This window comes from Triturus cristatus, chromosome 12 (assembly GCF_964204655.1).
Source record: "Triturus cristatus chromosome 12, aTriCri1.1, whole genome shotgun sequence".
In the NCBI taxonomy this organism is placed as follows: Eukaryota; Metazoa; Chordata; class Amphibia; order Caudata; family Salamandridae; genus Triturus; species Triturus cristatus.
Genome location: NC_140595.1, coordinates 741,766,447 through 741,791,404, shown reverse-complemented (window position 1 = coordinate 741,791,404; position 24,958 = coordinate 741,766,447). Strand labels below are relative to the sequence as shown.

General features: G+C 43.4%; 1 protein-coding gene across 1 annotated transcript in view; it reads left to right on the top strand.

Annotated features, from left to right (window-relative positions):
• The window catches only part of LOC146782648 (hydroperoxide isomerase ALOXE3-like), a 287,130-nt gene extending 264,515 nt beyond the window's left edge, over positions 1-22,615 (top strand). The window contains exons 10-14 of the mRNA XM_085638987.1: positions 10,700-10,869; positions 12,973-13,094; positions 20,317-20,417; positions 20,631-20,801; positions 22,435-22,615. Coding sequence (XP_085495113.1) covers positions 10,700-10,869; positions 12,973-13,094; positions 20,317-20,417; positions 20,631-20,801; positions 22,435-22,614 — 744 coding nt within the window. The 3' untranslated portion in view covers position 22,615. The remainder of the gene's footprint in view (positions 1-10,699; positions 10,870-12,972; positions 13,095-20,316; positions 20,418-20,630; positions 20,802-22,434) is intronic.
• Positions 22,616-24,958: the final 2,343 nt, after the last annotated feature.

The following is a 24,958-nucleotide window of genomic DNA, read 5'->3' as shown; positions in this document are numbered from 1 at the left end:
CCATTAGGATGACTAGGGCCTGATTGTTCCTGATCTTCTTCAGAACTGTCAAAAGGGGCACGGTGAAAAAACGTCCATGAGTGCTATGCTCCAGTTTATCCGGACTGCATCTAAGAGAGATCCTTTTGGAAACTCCTGTTTGCAGAAGTTGGACAGTGCATGTTCTCACTGGTAGCGAGAAGATCTAGCCAGGGTACTCCCCACTGCTGAAAGATGCCCTGTGCTACCTCTGGATGTAGCACCCATTCGTGATCCGCCAGGCACAACTGGCAGATTGTATGCCCTGACATTCAAAGATCCTGCCATGTGCTTCGCAATCAGGAAAATGCCCCGATGCTCCAACCAGCTCCAGAGACGAAGTATCTCTTGGTGCAGGACCAATACTCCACCCCACGCCACCCTGCCTTGATTGTTGCAGTACCATATTGTGGTGGCGTGGCCTGGGGATGGTAGGAAGGCTTTCAGCGCTCTGGCCTTTTTCGGAGACCAGAGTCCTATGATCTCCACTTCCCCCAGATGACCTTCCCATTCCAGAAATATTACATCCATCACCTCTAGCTGCTCTTGGTCGGGCAGGTAGAGGGGTCTTTCCCTGGTCCAAAGGCTGTCTAGAAGTCCTCACTGCAGATCTTTAGCAGCCTCCTCTGAAATCTGGAAGGAATCCAACAAGTTCCCCTGGTGCTGGGTCCACTAATGTTTCATGTTCCATTGCAGCGCATGCATGTGGCACCTGGCATAGTTGATGAGTAGGATTCAGGCTGGCAAGTGCCCAACAAGCTTAAGAACCAATCTTACTGAGACCCAGGAACAAAACTGAAACATTGAGATTGTATGCTAAATGCCCTAGACTCATTGTGATGGAGGGAATGCCCAAACAGCACTGTATCCAAAAGGGTCCTGATGAATTGGAGCCTTTGCAAATGAGTCAGGTGTGACTTTGGCAAATTGATGGTGAACCCCAAAGAAGACAGGTGGTTTCCTGTCATCTGGAGGTGGTCTATGACTGACTGCTGCAAGCCCGTCTTCAACAACCAGTCATTGAGGTAGAAGAAAACAGGAATCCCCAGCCTCCAAAGATGTGCTACTCCCATGACTATAATTTTCATGAATACCCAAGGGGCACTGGTGTGGCCGAAGGCGAGCATGGCAAATTGAAAATGCTCCTGGCCTACCTTGAACCACAATTAGAATCTGTGGAACTGTGGAACGGCTCTATCAAAGGAGGCATCCTGCAGGTCCAGAGCCACCATCCATTTGCCGCAGACAGAACCTGGAACAATGTGAGCATCTTGAATTTGTTCTTCAGCAAGAAGGCATTCAGAAGGCAGAGAGCTAAAATAGGGCGAAGAGCTTCGTCCTCCATTGGCATGAGGAAATAGCATGGGCAACAGCCAGTCACTCTATGGTTCCTCCCTATGGCTCCTATGGCCAAAAAAGCCTACATCTCTTGAAGCAAGATGGAAAGGTGCTCCTCTGAAAGATGCTCTGATGTGAGTGGAAGAGGCAGGAAGTAAAAAAGGAATGACAGGGAAGAGCCTTCCTGAATGATCTAATGAACCCACCTGTCACATTATATATTTTGCCACCCTTGGACAAAATGTATGATCCTGCCTCCCATAGGGTGATTGTGTACCACTAAGGGCAAACTAGAGTGGCTTGGAGGTTGATGTGACAGTTCACTGGGGGGTTTGCTGCCCCAGGTAGCCTGATCGTTGTTTGCTTGATCCCCCACCTGACCCGAAAAGGCCTGAGAAGCATGTTGCAGAAGAGGTCGACCTTGGCATTGCTGATACGCCAAAACTCTGGAGTAACCTCAAAAGGTTAAATTGCTGAGGGTACTGTCTTGCTAGTGTGGAAAAGTGTAAGGAACGTGCTGTGGTGGAGCTTCCTTTGAAGTGTTCCAACGCTTAATCAGCCTTCTTACCAAACAGGTGAGCACATTCGAATGGCATATTCAATAAAGAGGCCACCACGTCACCAGAGAAGCCCATGGTTCTCATACAAGTGTGATAACAAAGCACCACGCTAGTGCCAACTGCTCTGCCCAAGCAGTCCGTAGTGTCCAGTCTAAAACGGGTAATACATATTGCCACATTCCAACAAATCCAGATGGTTTGGGCCAGGTAGACCTGAAATTCTTAAGGAACTGCCTGCAAAATCTTGCCAACCATGTCCCATTTAGCAAGGGAATATTTACCCAGATTACAGCCGGCTTTGAATGACCGGAGGGCTACGATGGCCGAAGAGAATATCCATTCTCTGAAAGCTTCTATTCCTTTTGCTCCGTGTCTGGCTGAATTGCAGGGAATTATTTGGGGTTTGCCCTGTTGGTAGAAGCCAAAACCGCTAGAATTGCTAGTGTAGGGTGCTGTGTCAATAGATCAGTGTCAGCTGGTGCCAGCCTGTGGCACCTAGCAACCTACCTGTTTGCTGATGGACAAGAACAAGGCATAGTCCAGAAGCCAAATAAGGTGTTGGTCAGGGCCTCATTAAATTATAGTCGAGGCTCAGAGGATGTCTTTCAAGGTTGCAGAACTTCTGTCAACACATTAGTTTTAATCTCCATAGTTGGCAGCTGTAGGTCTAAGACTTTACTGCACATCTCATCACCACAGCAAAGAAGGCACTCTATTCTGTTGATGGCCCAGAGGGAAAACATAACCCAGTGTCATGGAAGTATTCAGCCGCTGGCCTCCTGAAAGTCCATGCATTAACTGTCATCATCATAGTGTGGGGGGGGGGGGAAATAATCCCCATCATCTCCATTGTAACCTCCAAAAGCTGATTGACTCTGATCAGAATAGGAACCAAACAGTTGTTGGACCTGGTGCGGCTCTGAGGTAGAGGCATGGTTCTGTCTGAGTCTAAATGAATTGGGGCCAGGTTCATCAGTGCGACTTGGGATATGGCCCTGCCTGGACCCGAGATTAATTCAGCTCCAATTCAGATAGGGCTATTAGGACAGTGTCTTACTTTTTTTTTTTTTTTCTTAGCAATTCTGGTGACAATACAAATTACAAATTAAATTACAAATTACATAACATCAATACCTATAATACACAAACATTATGATCAGCCTCTAACATTTTAGATTTTGAAACACATTAATAACTGAATACCATGAAATACATCATAACGCAAGATAATCCCCCTTCAATGCATATAAACTCCAGTCTAATTCATAAATACTATAAAGTTTGGTTCTCCAAAATTCAAATTTCGGGGGTTCAGAGGATAACCAATCCGTTGCAATGCATAAACGCGCCACAGTCATAGCTAAAAAAATAAAATATTTGTGCTCACTTAAGGCAGGAAAATCAAGTAAATTTGGTTCCGCTCCCATTAACATCGATGCTGAGGATATCCTGAACGGATGATGTAATACCGCTGATATGAATTCCTCAATAGTAGTCAAGAAATGCGACAATTTATTACATTGGAAAAATATATGCAACATATCAGCATCGGAATCCCCGCATCTAAAACATTTCCCATCATATTTACTACCCCAACTTGCCATCCGTTTGGGAGTATAATATAAACGAAAAACTGTTTTATAAACTTGAGCTTTCAAATTTGCAGCTAGACATATCTCTTGAGCAATAGTTAAAGTGTCTTGAATATCCAGTTCCGGCATTCCTAGCTGATTTTGCCAATAAGTGTTGTATTTTTTCATATCATCCTCTCTACACTCCATCAACATCAAATAAAGTGAGCCAATCCTTAATTTACATCGAATCCCCTCCACTAAATTATTAGAAAAGGGTATAATTTGTTTTTTTAAACAAAAATTTCTAACTTGGAGATACTTAAAAAAAGAATGTTGAGGAAGTTGATATTTAACTAATAATTCTATAAATGTAACAAATATTCCATTTCCATTATATAAATCTCCTATTTTAGATAAACCCTTTCTTGACCAGCTCTTGGCGACATTATCCCAAAATACGGAAGGGAGAATTTTATCAGCACTAAAGGGAGTATAAAAAGTAATTCTGCCCAAATTTATAAATTTCCTAACACTTCTCCAAATCAACAACTTAAAACGAGTATGCTTGTAATAATTACCCTCAAGTTCTTTTAATAAACATCCTTTTGCTTGTTCTCCTAATAACAAAAAAAATATCGAAGGTGCTTCCGCTTCATCCTCCATAGGTTCACCTGTCAACATATATCTCATTCTTTGTAAAAAACAGACATAGTAGTAAAGTAAGAAATCCGGTAACCCGCGTCCACCCCTTTCTTCTGGTAACGTCAACCATTTCATAGCTCGACCTACTTTTCCCGGAGCCCAAAAAAATTCCCCGCAAACAATCTGAAGTTGCGATATGTATTTAGTTGGGAACTGCAGTGGAATACTCCGAAATAGATATAATATTTTAGCAAGAACCTTCATCTTGATGATGTTTCCTTTACCAATTATTGATATTTGCAATCGTCTCCATCTATCCATTGATTGCTTAATTTGTGATGTTGTCTCTTGCCAATTAATATCTACTATCTCTTGCATATGGGGTGTGATTTTAATACCTAAATACGTAACTGCATTGGTGACCCGTGGATCCTTAAATTGAATATTTTGTGTACACAATATTTGAGTTTTTGCGGAGTTTAATTTGTATCCAGACCTACCACCAAAATCTCTAGCTAAATGTTCAATCTCAACAATTGCCTCTCCTGGGTCAGTCGTAACTACTGCGATATCATCCGCATATGCAAAAACTGAATAAGCAATATCCTTTACTATAAATGGTTTGATATGGGGCGATTTCTGAAGACTAATAATAAAAGGATTAATAAATAAAGCAAAAAGCAGGGGAGAACACGGACATCCTTGCCGTGTCCCTCTTGTTATAATAATCTTTTCAGATTTTAAACCCATAGCGGTTATTCTAGCATTGGGTGTTTTGTATAAAGCTTGAATTGAAGTTAAGATAGCTTTCCCAAACCCCATCCTTATCATTATTTCCCACAAAAATGACCACTCTACCCGGTCAAAAGCTTTCTCAGCGTCGAGTAATACTAGCGCTAAATCCCTGTTTTCCCCCTCTGCAATATCAAATAAAGTAATGACCCTATTTATATGAGTAACCGTACCTCTTTTCGGAATAAAACCATGTTGGCTTATCGATACAAGCGGGGTTATAACCTTAGATAGGCGATTCGCAATCATCTTTGAATAGATCTTACTGTCACAGTTAAGCAGTGATATAGGCCGATACGACCCAGGTAACTCCGGTGGCTTCCCTTTTTTACTAAGTACGACAATTGAGGCATCATTCCATGTATTTGGAGCTGTCCCTTTTTGCACCATTCTAAAGATCTCTAACATAACCTTTTTTAGTGATTCAAAAAAACATTTATACACTTCTCCTGGAATATAATCGGGGCCTGCCGCTTTTCCAGAAGGTATATTCTTAACTGCTTCCTCTAGTTCTTCCATAGAAAAGGGGGTATCCAAAAATTCTGAATCAGTATTATTTAACTTGCTAAACATCCCCTCTTCCCAATCTTGATCTTCAACAGAGTTGGATTGATGAGTATATAAATCCGTATAAAACTGTTGAAATATATTTAATATTTCCCCCGGTTCCTCGTGAATTGCCCCACCCTGATCCTGTAATTTAAGAATTGAACGAGAAGTGGACTTCATTTTTAAGCGTAAAGCCAAAGACCGACCTATAGCTTCTCCAAATTCATAAATGTGACGCTTATGTATTAAATATTTCTGCGCAATCTCTTGGGTCCATATTCCAGTTATACTCGCACGACATCGTGCTATTTTGGCTTCAACCTCGTGTATAATAACTAAATTATTCTCCTTCCCAATTTCATTAATCAACTCTGCCTCCGCATCCCTTAAACTGTTATATAATTCTCGCATTTGAGATCATAGTTTGTTTTGATTATACACACCGTAGCTTATCGTCTCTCCTCTGAAACAGGCCTTAAAAGTATCCCATACATTTAGAATATTAGCCGACCCAATATTAATATTGAAAACATCTAATATCCACTTTTTCATATAAATTCTATATTGCCCATCAAGGCACAGTTTCCTATCATATGAAAAATTTCTTAATCTATATATCTCTTTTGAAATTGAGATCTCAATTAGCAAAGGGGAATGATCAGATGAAACTCTGGGGAATATCTGAATCTTGGTCCCATTGTAAATAGAAGTGGACATGAAAAAATAGTCCAAACGGACAAATTTCTTATGTGGAGCAGAATAATAACTCTACCCTGGAGACGTTGGATTGCTTTTGCTCCATATATCTACCAAGCCATGACCAGTAACCAAGGCTTTAAAAACTCGTGGTTTACGACCCCTAGAATTTTCTAATCCAGCAGCGAGTTCCGCATTATTTAAATTAATTTTGAAATCGCCACAAATGATTAAAGGGGATCTCCATTTAGCAAGTTCTGTATTCAAGTTTCCTAAAACCTCAGCTTCATCAGTATTAGAACCATAAACTGAACATAAAGTGAAAAATCCGTTTCCCACTTTTAACTCTGAAATCGCCCATCTACCCCACTTGTCTGCTAAACTATGAACTACCTCACAGTAACCGGGTTTTGACAAAATCATTACCCCTCTAGTTTTATTTGTTTGTTGAGTGGCAGAGATTAAAACATAACCTAAGTCTGCTATAAGATTCCTATTATCCCATGCCAGATGGGTTTCTTGTAAGCAGAGGATATCGGGTTGAATAAAACGGATTTCAGCTGCAATTCTCCTTCTTTTATTAAAGTGATTAAGCCCAGATACATTAAATGAGCATATTTTAGTATTTCGCGACATACAGTGTTAATTTCAAAATTCTCAAATCACCATGACTCATAGTAAGTATTGATTTCCTTATTCTACACAAACTCGTGTTCCAACCGCTATATATTTCTTTTTGATTATTGCCACCAGAAATTGCCAGGGATTTTCCCCTTTTAACCCTAGCTACCCCCTGTGCCCACCACCACCACCATCCCTTCTGAATCCTTCCCTCTTCCCCTCCCTCAAAAAACAATCCCCTCCAACCCCCCCTTATCGAGGCTTTAGGACTTATGGTCCTGTCGATGGTACCAAGCTAAATAGCCCCTCTAACCTCGCCACAGGATTACTATCCAGACTAAGTAACTAAATGCCAAGATCAGAAAAATGTAAGAAAACTTTTAGAGTAACTCTGGTAATTCCCAAAAATACACATACTTATTTCTAGGTTAGCAAAATCTTCCAGTTTCCTAAACCTGAATAAATTAAGAGTCGTTCAAGGACTGTAGATATTCTTTCGCTGGGCCAACATTTGTAAAAAAGCGAGTTTTCTCCTTGTAAATCACTTTGAGTTTTGCTGGATTCATAATATAAGCTTGGGCACCTTTTGTTTGGTATAAATGCACCAACTGTCGCAGTTGCCAGCGATTATCCATTGTATATTTGGAATAGTCAGGTGTGGCAAAAAAGGAAAATCCCTCCGCCATAGATTTCCTGTTAGGTTGAGTACACATGTATACATCTTCTCTAGCACGGAAACTATTGAAGGCTACAATAAAAGATCTTGGTTTAGTTGGATTCTGATCAGATCGAAGATTAAAAGGAAACCTATGGGCGCGGTCAATTTCTCGTTCCCAGTCCCATTTATTCAAAGTCGGAAAGGCCAATTGAAAAAGCTCCACTATATATTTGCGCGGATCTTGGCCTTCTTTTCCTTCGGGAATCTGCATTAGTCTTAAATTGTTGCGACGAGCGCGATTTTCAAAATCAGCCGTTTTCCATAATAAATCCTCCTTATTGGCACTTAAAATTTCTGTTATCGATTTCTGTTTAACAGCTCGTCCTCAATATTAGAAATACTGGTTTCCACCTCTGTAAATCTTTCCCCAAAATCTGACTGTGCCTTAGCTAACTTCCGAATAGAACCTTGCAGTTTCCGACAAGAATTCTGAATTTTATGGCTCTCTGATGCAGTTTTATCCATATGGCTCAAAATAGTCTGATATATCGTAGTCAGCGTAATGTCATCCGAGGCACCTTCCACTCCATCTAGCGCGTGTATATCACTCCCGGCTCTAACTGTGACGGGACTCTCCTCTACCATAAACTCAGTTGATTCATTCTCATCATACTCACTCTCTCCCCCCTCTAGGCACAACTGTTTGGAATATTGTGTCACTAAATCTTCACACGAGGAGGCTGAGTTTTCTGAAACTGAAAAGAAGTCCACAGATTCAGCCTCTGCGGAAACTGCGTTAGCCGATGTCCCAGGAAAAGATTTCTCTGTCACAATTGTGTCAACAGAGTTTAACACAGCGCCGTCTTTCTCTACAGTGTTGTGCTGCCCTTCTAGATTAACACAATCACTATCGATACTTTGTGTTAATGCATTAGAAACATTCACGATCTTCTGCAGCGCTACAATTGAGCTTTCCAGCTGAGCTTCTTGCTGAGCCTTAGAAGTCTTCCCTTTTTGTTTTTGCTCTGAAGCCGTAAACAAGGCAGATATCGTTTGTTTCACTCTGGCTGGGGTCCCCTTCCCATTTTTCTTTGTGGCAGTACCATTAACAATTCTCTCACCTTGATCGATATTTACAGCTGGTGCCTCACGATCTATCATTACCTCTTGTCCACGTTGCTTGTGCGTAGTTTTAGGAGCCATCGTGTGTCTCAGCCGGTTTTCCAAGCTGTTGCAATCGGTGTTCTGCTGCTGCTGCTTGCTTCGTGGCCAACCTGCAACACTTGTGCGGGTTACCGCCCACCAGGCTCTACGGAGTTTCAGCAGTCACTTTCAGGGTCTAGCCCAGCATCAACACCAAAGGGACCGGTGTGGATTTAGGTGCCGGATTGGAACCCAAGGCAGGTTCAATTGAGGGTGGACCTGCTGGCACAAAAATTCGCAACATGGCCTCTGTAAGGCTTCAATATGATGTCATGTAGCCAACAGCCCTGGAAACTCTGGGATCATAGGGATCGGTTGCAGAATCGGCTCCTCAGTGGACGACCGGGAGTGAGACCGAGTGGTACCTTGACACCTTCACAACTTCTCAGGTTAAGATGGTGGGACTTGGACGCATTCTGCGTGGCCTTCTTGTGCTATTGTTTCGACTTCAGCTTACTGGAAGACTTGGACCATGATAAGGACCTGTTTTAGTAATGGTCCAAAGAGTAGGAATGAGTCTGCGCCCTCAACTTTGAGCTTCTGTGGCTTCTATCAGTGTTCTGTGCCATAAAGCTTTCCTTCATGATCCCGAATCGCCTTCAGATTCATGGTGCTACAGCACTATTCATTTTAAAATAAATCTTGAATTAAAGAAAATATACTAAATTCAAATTGAAATTATTTTCGTAAAGTTTAGATGAAAAATTAACTTTCCACCTAAAGATAAAAAAATTATACATTAATAATTTTTAAAATGAATGCCCAGAATTAAATAAATTTAATTTACTTTTAATAAAAAATGATTGATACAACATTAATTTGTATATTCAGAATAAGGTATTCATATATTTTATAATTCAATAATAAATCTGTGCTATTTGTATAAATTTAATTTTTACATGAAATTATATTTATTTATATTTTTTAAAATTTCAAATATTTTAATTCAATGTAAAAAAAAAATTGATGGGACTTTATTTTAATTCCCTACGTCCATTATTTTCAATGAGAGGGTGTTGCAGTACCTGTGGTTGGCCATGTGTGGTGTTTAACATACTATGTGTTTTTTTTTAGTAGTAACATACACTCCGATTTTGTGATTAAGCAGAAAGTAGTAAAATGACAAAAAAATTGTAAAGTACTCAAAAACATAAGGTGTGTTTGTGAATCGGGTCCTAAATTATTCTCAGTTGTAAACCGCCTTGGTACTATTAGAGGTTAAAGCTAGTTACAGCTGCTACATTGTACAATGTTTCCATATGAGAAAAAAGAACATTATTTTATTGATTGTCAGACTGAGCCTTGTCAGGTAAATCAGTGTTGTGTAGGCACACAAGGCATGGGGTTTTCTGTGTCAACAGCGAAAATTGTCCTTCTAAGCACGTAGCTTTCCAAGACCCTCCAATGTGGATACAATTTATGGGGGATTTACTTTACCTCAATTGACAGTCTTCAAGGATAGGAGCTTGCTCTCTTTTCTACCCAGACCCTTTTCCCCACTATACTCTCTGGTTGACAGTGGCCTTTGGGGGGAGGATGGGAAGAGGATGCATTGGTCATTACCCCTGGTGTTTATGTTGAGCCTTGCCATGCAAGGTTTTTCTCTAAATCCCCAGCTTGTTTTAAGGATGTGGCTGCAACTGGTTGCATGCAGTGCTTAATTTGAGGTGGTTGTTGCAGGTGACGCTCAGCGGTACTCATTTTAGGGGATCAGCACTTATTTTTCCTCATTAGACTTTGATGAAGCGCAAAAGAGAGAAAAACACACTTGGGGGGGAAGGGAAAGAGAAAGAGAAAAACAGAAACATTGTAACAAAGGGAGAAAGTAGGAATGCACAAGTATGAAATAAAGGGACTGGGAGTGTTTGGTGGTGGATTAAAGGTGCGTGCATGAGTTGGAATCAAGGCCACACAGCCTTGGTATTTAGCACACTGACATTCAAGAGTGCTAGCCGCAGGTTTCTGAGCAAAACTCTGGCCCCCCTACATTTATTCTTTCATAATAGCACTGGTTGCATGCTTTAAGGTTACTTTCTTCATGTCCCCAGTGTTCATCGATTGGTTCTGAACACTTCCGCGAGTATATGCAGAGGGGCCTTGAAATATTGACCTATACCATGCTGTGCGCCCCCGACATCTTTGCATCTCGAGGAGTGGACAAGCTCCCTAAATATTACTTCAGAGATGACAGCTTGAAGATGTGGACAGCGATTGAGAGGTGAGACGTTTGTGCATGCAGTGTCTACACACCCACCCTGTCACTACACCGACAACCAACTCAAACGACACTTGGGGTCGGGAGATTAGGAGGAGAAAGTTTAATATAAAACCTCTAGTTGGAGGGATTCATAAAACACCACATGGCCATTGATGTGCAGGCTGGAGTGAGACTTGCGATTAGTGAATGAGTTTTGAGGTGTATGATGTAGTGACCTTGCTGCTTCCTTTATATTTAGTCACAATGTAAAATGCAATGTAGTGTGTTAAAAATGTGACTCTCACTCTGAGCTTCTATTTGTACATAATATTAGAAAGCAGATAAGGACAGCCAGACCCATCCACTCTACATATTTCACTCCCACAACCTCCATATTCACCCTCACCTGCTGACTCGTGGTCCACCCTCCGCATGTCCATGGTATTTTAAATGGGAAAAAAAGAAGGGTACATATTGCACATCTTAATATTGAAAGGCTAGTCTGTGTGTAACTCAATGTAAAACACCCATTATTGATCAACAATGCCAATTTTTCAACGTACAGCCATGATGTGTTCGTACCATAGCTCTGGACTGACTGTGTGGCCCGCCTCCACCTGACCTGCCTGACCCTGTCCTGTATGTGGTAGCATGGCTGTCCGCTGCCTCTTGTATTGCCTGACCCTGACATGAATGTGGTGGCATGGCTGTCCGCTGCTTCTTGTATTGCCTGACCCTGTCCTGTATGTGGTGGCATGGCCGTCTACTGCTTCTTGTCTTGCCGACCCTGTCCCGTATGTGGTGGCATGGCCGTCCACTGCTTCTTGTCTTGCTGACCCTGTCCTGTATGTGGTGGCATGGCCATCCACTGCTTCTTGTATTGCCTGACCCTGACATGAGTGTGGTGGCATGTCCGCCCGCTGCTTCTTGTCTTGCCTAACCCTGACATGAATGTGGTGGCATGGCTATCTGCTGCTTCATGTCTTGCCTTACATGAAAGTGGTGGCATGGCCATCCGCTGCTTCTTGTCTTTCCATACCCTGACATGAATGTGGTTGCATGGCCGTCCGCTGCTCCTTGTCTTGCCTGACCCTGACATAAATGTGGTGGCATGGCTGTCTGCTGCTTCTTGTCTCGCCTGACCCTGACATGAATGTGGTGGCATGGCTGTCTGCTGCTTCATGTCTTGACTTACATGAAAGTGGTGGCATGGGCATCCGCTGCTTCTTGTCTTTCCTGACCCTGACATGAATGTGGTTGCATGGTCATCCGCTGCTCCTTGTCTTGCCTGACCCTGACATAAATGTGGTGGCATGGCTGTCTGCTGCTTCTTGTCTTGCCTGACATGAAGGCGGTGGCATGGCTGTCTGCTGCTTCTTGCCTTGCCTAATCCTGACATGAATGAGGTGGTATAGGACTCTGTTGCCTCCTGCCTTGCCTGACTGCTCTGAAAGGAATAGTTTGATCCTTTGCTGCTGACTCCTGCCCGACACCAACCTGAATGTGTCAAAGGTCTCCAACATTTTCTGTACCATCTGTTTCAAGAATCTTGTGGCATGGCCTGCTACTGCCTCCTGTCCTTTCTCTCTGTCCTGAATGTGAAGGTGGGGCTCTCTGCTGTCACGTGTTTGCCTTGCCCTGTCCTGAATGAACGTGTGACCCTCCAATATCTGAGCCTTGCATATCTTTTCTAAATCTGACCTCTGATCCCTCCATCTTTGTCTGTCTGGTTCTGACCAGTGTGGCCTTCTACTTACCCCAAGTTCTGACCATCTCGCTGTGAATTTGTGGACTCGGGCACACTCCCAAATTACAACTTCAGTCTTTGATGATCACATCATGGCTCGGCCAGTACCCCACAGCGTGGCTAGATTCAGCTAATCATTTCTGAATGTGGAGCCCTAACACTTCACTGAGTTTTGCAACTGTTTCTGAAAGGCTAAGGAACACCGCATCCTCCCTTCACTCCTGTGAAATTGTGGAAAAAGTTTCAGAATGAGGCAGCATGTCCAAGGGGCTCCCCAAGTTTACGTATATGTTTTACATATGGCTCCCTTGATTTTCAGCTTAAGTTTCTCAAAGAAGAGTCTGGTTTTCGTGACTTTGTGCTGGTTTCTTTTCTAGCTTCGTGGATTCCATTGTAGACTGCTACTACCAGGATGACAGCTCTGTCCAGAGAGATTCTGAGCTGCAGGCCTGGGTGGAAGAAATCTTTACCAGAGCCTTCCTATCAAGAGAATCCTCAGGTAGGGTCTGGGCTGCCATGTTTTCGTATTAGGTCAAACGCCTGGTTCAACTTAGCCACATGGGTAAAGGGAACATCTGTATTAGGCAGATGCCTCAACAGTTCAGTTAACCTCTGGATTGCCTGCATAGATAGTAGTGTTAGTTGTTATGTCTGACCTTTAGACAGCTTTAGTTGTATCAACAACCTCACGCAATCACAAAAGGTCATAAATAAAAAATGTGTGTAGATCCATACTATTATTGATTAGAGATCACCTGTCTGTGTTATCCATCCCGCTCGGACTCGATCCGCCTCGGCTTGTGCCGCTAGAGCGGTGAGTCCCTGGAAGCGGCACTTCCGCCCTTAGCGATACGGGGAAGGGGATTGGACTAGCCGCCCTCTACAGCGGACTATTTAATATGGGGGAGTGGCGGAGGCGCAGCGGACGGGCGCAGCGGGGGCGCCGACTTCGCGCCGAAGTTGCGCCTAAGTTAAGCCCGTCTGCGCCCGTCCGCGACCAGACGGGACCAGGGACCACCCCCCCTGCGCCGCGCCCCACAAACCCCAGGCTTCACTACTCTAGCCATGCCTTACGATCTCTTCGTTCCCCTATGAATAACACTTGCCCCTGTTTACGGGCTTTGGACGCCCCTACATCTTGTCAGGTTTGCTCCCTGACTCTAATCTCAGCACCCTCACTTACCCATATCCCCAGTTCTACGTTTTGGAAGCCCTCCCCATGTCAAATCATTCCCTTCCCCACACATCATTCTACGGATTTTACTTTCCTGAGCTTGAATTGCAGGTCCCTGCCTAAGCATAAGAGGGACATTTTTGATCTTTTGGTTTCCGACAGTCCAGCGGCCCTGTTCTTAACTGAAACCTGGCTGAACGACTGCACGGGACCTGACATTGCCACAGCTCTCCCTAACAACTACACATATGTGAGCCGTAATAGACAGGGCAAGGAGGGAGGTGGCATTGCCATTATATACAAACGGACTTACTCATGTAAGTGGGAAGATTTAGCCATACCCAACTGCGAAGCTGGCTACTTCAAACTATTATTGAATCCTAACTACACCCTGTCGGGCGTTTTACTCTATCGTCCCCCGGGCGCTGCTGGCGCATGGGCTTCTTCTTTATCGGAAAATATAGCTCCTCTATTGCTGCAAACCTCAAACTTTCTTCTCCTTGGCGATCTTAATATCCACTTTAACAACACACTCTGTCCTATCCGTACACACCTTCTTCAAGATTTGGCCGCTCTTAATTTACATCTTCACAACACGGGCCCTACACACAAGGCAGGTAATCTACTTGACCCCATCTTTTCGAACCTTGACGTCATCACCTGCCTCCCTTCCAAACCTATTACCTGGTCCGACCACTACATTGTCGAATTTAACATCTTGACTAGTGTTATTGTCGGTCCACCAGTTCATATTCAGACTCTAAGACCGAATAGAAATTGGAAAAAACTCAAGTTGTCACAACTGAATCGCCAGCTTGCCTTAACCCTACCCTCTCTACCCAACAATATCACTATCAAAGATGAAAGTTTAATTAACACATGGCTCTCTTCAGCCATTGACATCTGTCTTCCGGCCCGTAATGGAAAACAAAACTTCACTCACCCCCCTGCCCCCTGGTTTAATGACCAACTCAAATGCGCCAAATCCAAGTGCAAGAAACTTGAACGCATATGGAGATCTGAGTATTCCCCCAATGATAAAGAAATTTATAAAATGGAACTTCGAAACTACCACTCCCTGTGCAAATCTGCCAGGGCAAACTATGTAAACACCTTTATTCTATCAGCCCAAAACCGCCCAAAAGCTCTTTTTAGAGCAGTCCAAGAACTTTCTGGACAATCAAATTTGCCAAAAGACCCCTGTTTGGACACAGTCCAATGCAATACACTTGCTGAATTTTTCATGGAGAAAATAGACCGCATCTATGCTGGTTTTGATGCCTCCCCACGAGCATTAGACAACCCTCCCAGTACAGATCCTGACACCACCTTCTCTCAGGATACTACTACTCCTGTCCCTCACACTTCTATTGACAAATGGGATTCGATCTCTCTGGAACTCTTCTTTAAACTCATGGCTAAAATCAAATCTGGCTCCCCACTTAATGCCATGCCTCCTCAAATTTTAAGCACCCTTGACATTCCCGCTCTTTTACCCATCTTAGCCCTCCTGAACGCATCTTTGTCGGAAGCCACCATTCCTGCAGTTTGGAAACACGCCATGGTGGTTCCCCTTCTCAAAAAAACCAACGCCGATCCCAATAACCCTTCCAATTTCCGACCCATATCTCTACTCCCTTGTCTGTCCAAGGTATTAGAAAAACACATTAACCTCTGCCTCTCCTCTCACATTGAGGTCACCAAATTCCTACACCCATCCCAGTCTGCTTTTAGGGCTGGATTCTCCACCGAATCCACCCTCTTAGGTGTCACAGAGGCTATCAGACAACAGGTGGACAGAGGAGAGACGGTGGCACTTATCCTGTTGGACTTAAGCGCTGCATTCGACACCGTCTCCCATGACATCCTCCTCTCCACCCTAAAGGCCGCTGGTATCCATGGCATTGCTCTAGCCTGGATCGCCAGTTTTCTGTCCGCACGCACTTTTCAGGTCTTTTCCCCCACTTCTGCCTCCACCGTTCTCCCGTCCCCACACGGTGTACCCCAGGGCTCTATCTTGAGCCCCCTTTTTTTCAATATTTATGTCAGTCCTCTCGCCTCTCTGGCAGAACAATCTGGTCTCTCTATATTTTCATATGCGGACGACACCCAAATCATTTTTTCTCTCTCTTCTAATAAACACGCCCCTACTTCATCTCTCCGATCTGGGCTCATTAATATTGCCAACTGGATGCAGTCCAATAAACTAAAACTAAACGGCGACAAAACCGAACTTCTTCTATTCGGTCCTGACACCTCTCTCTGGGGCCCTAAGTATTGGCCTCAGCAAATGGGTCCCCTGCCGGTTCCATCCACCAAGGCTCGTAACCTGGGAGTTACATTTGACAACCAATTGTCCATGAAGCAGCATGTTGTGAAAGTCTCAGCCACCTGTACTAATATCATGCGATGGCTGAGAAAAATAGCATGGATGCTGCCGCCAGATACCCTAAGAACTGTGGTCCAGGCTTTAGTAACCTCCAGGTTAGACTACGGTAACGTGCTCCTCCTTGGGGCTAACAAGGAAGTAACACGTAAATTACAGGTGGTGCAAAACATGGCAGCTCGCCTGCTCTGCAATTTGCCCAGAACTGCCTCTACTACCGTTTCCCTGCGCAGCCTTCACTGGCTGCGCATCGAATCAAGAGCAAAATTCAAAGCTCTCTGCTATATGCACCGGATTAAAACAGGCAACTCCCCCCCCTACCTTTCCGTTTTGGTTCAACCGTACTGTCCTGTGCGTACCCTCAGATCCTCCTCTCTTGGCACCTTCTCCGTGCCTCGTTTCAAACGCACCAGAGTTGGTGGTCGCTCCTTTTCCTATCTGGCGCCATCACTCTGGAACACACTCCCCATTTCTTTGCGCTTTGAAACTTGCTACCTGAAATTCAGGAAGGGCCTAAAAACCTGGCTTTTCTCTGCTTAATCCTTCTTCCATCTTGTCTCCCTGCTTCTTTTCCTCTGTCAGCGCCGGGAAACCCCTGGGTATCTGTGCGCTTTACAAACCCAAATATAATATAATAATACATATTTGGGCTTTGGATCAACCTTCTTCAGCCATTGTCTGTTGACGGGACATTCAAATTTGGCTTTCGGCCTTGACCAAATGTGCCAGGTGGTCTTCCGACTTGTGCTGCTGGTAGTATTGTACTTCAAAAGATATAATTTACTCTCATATCCACAGCCACCTAAAAAATAGAATACTTCAGAGTCAATGCTGGTTGGCCAAACTGGTGGGCAAGTGCTGCATTGGTTCCTCTCTTCTTTTTTCCCTTAAAAGTAGGTGCCTGCAAATTTTCGAAAGCTTTACTTTTTTACCACACACTGCATATGTTCGCAAAAAAACTAAATTAAAAATGCATGCCTGCTAAGGTCATGTTTATGGGCTTTGCCAATGTTTGCTTTCTCTTTTGTATACTTGCTCAGGACTGTCTGGAATGGCAGGTGATATTGCATATGATTTTAGAAACCGCGGAGAATTGTTCTTCAGGAGTTTTCTATCACATTTTTGGCACTTCATGAACTTAAAAAATAACAGCGCCCATCACAGAGACATTTTAGAACCTCTTGTCACCCTCCACACAAAACACTTGAGCCATATTCTAAAATAAAAATCCACACTCTTCCCTCAACACTCTGCTATACCTTACTACTATTAAAACAATACCTCTTTTGTTCGTGCACTGAACTTACTGAATGCAGGGTATATGATGTTTCTGATTAATTCCCAGTAATGTTTAAGGCCCATCGCTCTCTCTTGTCCCACCAGAGCATTTACAACCAGGCCATGTCTTCTCACTGCACATAATTTCTGGCATAAATTAATCTGTTATACTCTCAGGATGTGCCTTTTACTTACAGTGGTTATTTTCTGTACACACCTGAATGATGCACCTCTGATATAATGTGTAAATCTTTTTGGCATACATATATTACACACTTTGTATTGCAACATAGGATTGTTGGGAGCTCTATGGAGGATAACCGCTTGACTGAGGGCGCACACAGGCTTCTATAAGCACTCTCCTTCATTCTAAGGTATAATTTTCTTTTGTCCATTAATTTAGAACACTGCTCTCAACCACTGGAATGCTCTTCGAGCATTACATCCCTTCTGTAGTAGGCTATATAGTAAAGGGTTATAGCCTGATACTGAGAGCTTTGCCAATTATTATAGGCCTAAATTGCAGGGAGAAGGGATATAATGCTATCTGAATATTTGATCAAATCTACATTTTCTGCATGGTCACCCAGATTTTCTCCTTTTTTCTGGACCCAATTTTTGCTGGCTTTAGGGCTATGTTCACTTTACTACTGCTAAACACTAGTAAAGTATATGAGCCTACCCTCTAAAGAATGTGCTGGACTCCCTATGCAACTTATCTAAAAGTCCATTGTAAATGGTGCCTTAAGTACATCTACGGCATGAGAAGTTAAATGTCGTATATGTAAAGTGTGTAGTTACACCTCCCACATACCTGACAAAAAATGTCTGCCAGGAGCACCACTGTGCTCAGGTTGTGTTGCATTTTAAATACACTGCAGTGACACATGGTAGGTAAAAATGCCTTTGGTATTAAGAAAAACATATTTTTGTATATTCCTTGGGTGCACCTTATCAGCAAAGAGCAGAGTGCTAATATATAAAAACAGGGCATTCTATTTATTGGAGGTAGTGTGTTTACTCACAGTGAAGCTAAGCTTATAGACGTTTCCTTAAGTAAACTGCGATGGAATTAAAATCTTAATTCATTATCTCCACTTTGGAAAAGGTACAAAAATGCTTCAAGATCATTTCCTGATTAGTTTTTAAAATCTGATTTAATGTTGAAATCAGATTTTTGATAACTTAAGCAGAAAAGTAACCTGATAAAAAGGTACTTTGGGCTAGCTAAGTCAGAATTGGTTTAAGACCAGTTCAGCCACTCATCACACATCCAAATCTGAACTGGTCTAAGAAGTGCTAGTAGGTGTTACCTGCTAACCACGTAGCATAGATTAGCTTTCTGGGACTGAACAGGAACAGTTGGGAGATAACAGGGAAGAAGGGCACAGTAGGAGGGGAAAACTGTTTTACCCCTGCAGGTGGGAGGAGAATTCACCTAAATAGAGAAATGGCTTATGAGCTGAAAAAAGGCCTGCCGGATGGCAGCACGGGTCTCGCATCTTGAAAAGGGGACGCCTGAGTAACTTTGCAGAAGGCAAAGAGGATGTGCTGCAAAGTGATGCAGATGGAATGCATGAAAATAGTTGGTATTGGGTGGTAGAATTACTCCAATCACTCACTAGTGCACACTATAAATCTGGCAACTCCTCCACCACTCCCTCAGAGCATTCCTGAACCCGGAAAGACAGCAGCTTTCAGCCTTGCCCCTGTAGGATTTCAACTTCAAAACAATTGACCAAGTCCAAAAGTAAAACGTTGAACCAGGATGAGGAGGCAAATCTTTCCGAACCCCAATGTGGCCTTGCCTGCTACGAAATCCAAGTTTGTTCCCCATGGATCTTCAGGCGTGAAAACTCACAGCTTCAGTGAGAGCTCAATGATGACATATCAGACTTCATGGGGCCCTCACCAGCCATACACTTGGACCTTGCATTGCAGGAAGATTTTGGCTTCCAATAAAAAGAATACGTTTATCTGACTTCAGCTCCATCACAATCAGCCTGAAGTTGCTCGTAGGTCCCGGTCAAAAGCAAACAGTGACTTTTGATTGATGCTTTACTTTTCTTGGCAATTTGTCTTCTAAAATATAAAGAAATTCTATCGCCAGTTCCCCTTAACCTATTTTTATGATCTTGGTGTCAATTTTGTCATAAAGTATTTCTATTATTTATAATTGGTTTGGGTATTTTGTTGTGGTGTGTTTTTTACTTTAGCACTGTTAGTACAGCTTGAAGGTAGCAACCACTTTGCTGGAGGTTTCCTACTGCTTCTTCTACAGCTACAGTGGGTTGAGCTGATTCTCTCAGAACTGTGTTTTAACTTACTCAGAGTAAATGTATTGAGATGGTACTGGTATCCTTTTCCCAAATTACTAATCTCATTTCCTACTGACATTCCACTGACTGAGGGATGGATTTTCTAAATTAACCCGTAAGAAATAGAAAGACGATCATTGGAATGATGGATTAGATAGCCTATACTATAATAACCAATATTGACGTGAGCCACTCCACTGTTCTAAGCTAGCATACCAACATTCCAATGTCCTATGTGTTATATGTTCTTTGTTCCTCAGAAAAGGATTTTAAAAAAGTGACAGCTTACAGCAGTAGGCTGCAATGCTACCTTATTAACTTTTTTTTCCACGTAAAATATCTGTTTCATCGACCTCTGTAGGGAGGAGAAATGGAAGTAACTCTGTTTAAAGAACGGATCCAAATCAACAGCCTAAAGGAAGGTTCTAAGTGAAGTTCACTGTGTTGGTCAATGCATATGGTATACGAAGTCTGCGAAATTGGGCCTGGAAAAATAAAATTCTAACTTATTTTAAAACTGGGCATCTATGTTCTTACTTATAGTATGCATGTTTTTACCATGCAGGTGTTCCTTCTGCTTTCAAGACTCGCGCAGAGTTGATCAAGTATCTGACTATGATTATCTACACCTGTTCAGCCAAACATGCTTCTATCAACAATTCACAGGTAGGTCTGGGATTGGGTGAGGCCAACTGGCTTGCCATTTGAGGCCCTTGGGATACTATCAATAGAGGTTGGATAATGTATAAATTCCCAATGGGCAGACACTCTTTAAATGATATCAATGGCAGCTTGTCCCTAGCAGAGTTAATACTGCTTTTTTAACAAAGAAAATCAGCACCCAAGACCATATTGACATTCTCTCACTTCAATCATTAGTTTGATTTCTTCTGCTGGATGCCGAATGCTCCCTCCACGATGAGGAATTCACCTCCCAAGACCAAGGGGACTGCAACATCTGAGGACATTCTCAAGACCCTGCCAGAAGTGAGCAGTACCTGCCGGATGATGGTGCTGGACTGGATACAAACCCGCCAGTCTCCAGATATGGTAAACATTGAGCAGGTTCCAGGTTACCATACACATTTTCAGTAATATGGTACCTCTATTTGTTGGATTTGGCAAGAATATATTTAGGGCACTGATGGAGATAAACTCTCCTTTTTGTGTCTGGGTCTTTGCAGGAAAAAGGAATGTTCTCTTCGAGATAGTTGTAATGAAACCTTGCGCTGCTTGTGCAGGCTTCAAGCCATGCGTGCATTGGTGACAAAAGGCTGCCTTTGGGGCCCAGTTTACAAAGTTGTGAACCTGTACCCACAGGCCCACAACATCGGATGTGTTCATGACTTTCAGGAATTCACAATGCTTTCAAGAAGTACAGCTGGAAAATTTCAACAGCAAAAGTTTTCCAGGGGTACTGCTGGAAAGCGTTTGTACATTTCTATTTGCTCAAGAGTGCAACAATGTTTAGATGTGCTCAGTTCAGCCACAGCTGAACAACAATGGACCATTTGTGGCAAGGCTATGGTGTGGGACAATGAACCAGAATGTTTTCGCTGGGGCAGAAGGCACTTCTGTTAACCCGGTTAACTTGAGGGAAGAGTGATAGACGGGAATTAATGATCACTTTGAAGTTTCTTACTTCAGTTGATGTTATGAAGGGAGTTTACTTCAGTTGATTTAGTGGGGGGTTGGGGGTTCTCTAAAGATCCAGAATTCAGGTAGTCGTAGGTTGATAATTCTTCCATTCACTGCAGTTGAGGATCTCTGATTAAAATGAGTGGTGTTTCAGCTGGTTCATCAGCATCCCTTTTGCGAAGGCTTGGAGTTCAGAAATGTGTAGGCCATTTGGATTTTTCAACTTCAGAATGATTGGTGTCTCATCAGCTCACTGCTAGTATGCTGGGTAGAAGGTCTTGATGAGGTCCAGTATTTTGTTGATAAAGGCATTGAAGATGAGTGGATAGACAGTTAAGTCTTGTGCTGGGCAACCATCTGTGCTGCAAGAAGCTGCCATGGTACACCCACTCCACATCAATTAAGTGGGATTTACTCATGTTCAGTATAGCTCAATTATGGGGACCGTAAAGGATGCCAGGGTTTGTTGTCTGCCTGTGGACAGCCACTTGTTGTTCGTGCCATCCCCACCAAAGCATGTGTGCCAGAGGCAGAAATAAATTCCTTGACTTTGTAGGAAGCAGCAGGCAGCATCTCAAACATCGGTGGGGGAAAGGGTTCCACTAATAAGGATAAGTAGCAGGGATACCATGGTACATCAGCTTCTCACCATTTGAATGGAATTCACTCGTGTGTTATCAATCTATTGTGGGGTAATATTGCACATGATTAAATGGACTTGTACAAGTTCTCCTCGTGCAAATCCCTTCCATCCATAAAGCAAGCCAACTGTGCAGGTAGTTCAGGTTTGCAGATACCTTTCGGAACTGGGTCATCAGTCTCTCCCATTGTGGAACACTCAGTGAGACCTGTTGTTGAGGGCCACCCTCAGCCACTACTTGGATTAGGTAGAGCTTCCTCACTGTGTCTTGATGTTGGATGTGCACTCAGACTGTGCTGGTGGATGGGGCAAGGAGATGGGAGGTGGGATTATCCTCAGAATGTGCTAGTTTCCACGCTTCTTTGATTAAAAAAAGAGAACATTTTTATTTTTCTTGTCTTGAAGGTCCCTCTGGGAAATTATCCAAACCAGCTCTTCACGGAGGAGAAGGCAGAAAAATGCATCAAGGCTTTCCAGGAAAGGCTGAGTGAGATCTCTGCTGAGATTCAGAAGAGGAACAAAGACCTGTCACTGAAGTACTACTACCAAGACCCCCCCTTGGTTGAGAACAGCATCGCCATGTGAATGGACCACAACCTTTGTATGCCTAAGTTCTAAAGCCCTGTTGCCTCGAAAGTCTTTCTCTTGGCAAATGACAATAGTCAACTCTTGCTCATATTCCCCACTACTGTAGGTCCAATTAGGCCAAGTGGGGTGTTATTTCTCCCAGCTCAGCCCTTCACTGAAACCTTCTCAACCAATTTTTATTGCTGCCTGCTGCAAGTACATCATTGTTGATGAAGATGCTGGGGCCATCTTTTGCGAGAGCCACGTGCTGTGAAATGTTAAATATATGAGATTTATGGACTGTGAACTGCCATATTTGTGTGCATCAGAAATGTCGCCAATTTGTCTATTTGTTTCTGGGTTTTTTTTCAACTACCCTTTATAAATGCTTCAGAAAATTGTGAACAAGTTTGTCTTGCGTCTCATTCATTCGATTATGCTTGAAAAAAACGTTCATGCACACAAGAAGTTGTTTAATGTCCTTTCCAAACATCAAACTATCAGAATTGCTTACTAAGGTGTTGTGCATGCACTAGCTACTCTGGCATAAAGTGACATAAAGCATTGCATCTATTTACTTACCATAATAAAAGCCTGCAAGTGCAGTAACAAGTTGTACAACACCCATTCAACCTTGTAGTAATCTAGGCCAAAATGTTTATATAAGGCTGGGTGGAGCCAAGGTATTTACTTTAATTCATCAAAATGCCAGGGTTGGTTAAAGACCCACTGTGCACTCTCGGGCTCACAGATATGAGTTCATTTTCAGTTTTTGCTCCTGCATTCATGTTCCTTTGAGCAGGAGTAAGAAGACAGTGCTGGGACACGAGAGAAACTGCCAGGGATGAAAGCGACTACTAATGGTCACCCCTTGATATCAATAATAATAGCATTTGTAGAGCGCAACAGCTACCTCAAGCAGAGGAGTCCCGGTGCTTTGCGGTCAATAGCAGGTGAGGGAGGTCCAAACTAGCATTGGCTGAAGAGCCAAGTCTTCAAGGTCTTTCTGAACTCGCGTTAGGACTTGATCAGGCGCATATGGAAAGGCAAGGAGTTCCACAGTCTGGCCGTCCCCACAGTGAAGGACCTGCCTCACATAAGGGACTTAGCAAAACGAGGTACACAGAGCAGGTTCTGGGAGTTAGATCTCAGCGTGCGTTCTTGTTGGTATAGGCAGAGCCTACGCTTAAGATAGCCCGGGCCACCATCTTGCAAAGAGTCAGGGACTTAATCTCTATCCTTTTAGCTACAGGTAGCCAGTGAAGTTGTCTGATGTGCGGAGAGATGTGTTGACAGAACGGGACTCGATGGATTAATCTCGCTGCTGCATTCTGTACCATCTGTAATCCATTAATCAGATAGGCAGGCAGCCCAAGGTAAAAACAGTTTGGGTAGTCCAGCCGAGATGTCACAGTAGCCTGGACTATGATCCTGGGACAATCCTTCGGCAAGAGATGTAAAAAATGTCCTCAAACTTCTCAACTTCCCAAGCATGAGGCTGGTATATGATGGACGTGGGCCAAGAAAGAGAGATCTGTCTACCATTTGAAACCCAGGTTTTTCACCGTGTTTGCCGGTAAAGGTGGCAATCCCATTTCTACTGGCCACCGAAGTCCAGCAGGGGGACGAGATGTCGGGCTGTAGAACAAGACCTGCGACTTGTCTGTGATAAGTTTTAAGCTGGTATTATTCATCCAGCATGAAATGTCCTTCAAACACCCCCTAAATATAATAAAATAATCAGCAGAGAAGCAATGAGAGAGAAGAGTGGCACCAGATAGGTGTTGAAGAGCAATGGGCTCAGGGCCGAGCCCTGAGGCACTGCGGACCACAGTGGCTTAGGTTCCGATTGATGGGGTTGGAGAAAGACCCTTTGAGAGCAGTCTTTAAGGTAAGACAGGATCCAGGAGAGTACTACCTCCTGAAAGCCCAGCTGTTTGAGGCTGTCCAGTAGGATTGGGTGCGCAACCGTGTCAAATACAGCGGACAGATCTAAAAGGACCAGCTTTGCTGAAGCCCCTGTGTCTACCGTCATTCTTACAGAATTAATGACATCCATGGACAAACTCTTAAAATGGGAGACAGTATACCCAATTACCCAGAAATGTCAGGAAAGGCAAGAACCCAAGCAGAGTATCTGCATTGGTGGAGTGTGGGACGGGGAGCTGAGGGATTCTTCAAAAGGTGTTCTAGAACCACGTAAAAGCTCGTTACAGTTCCACAGGGCCTGGGATGCCTCCTGTTTCATGCACAAGTCATAACTGGATCACTCACATTGGACTGGTCTGGGCCAGAACTTGATGAGAAGAAGGGTCCGGCTGCAAAATGCCCCTGAACACCAAGATCCTAATTCAAGTGCCGT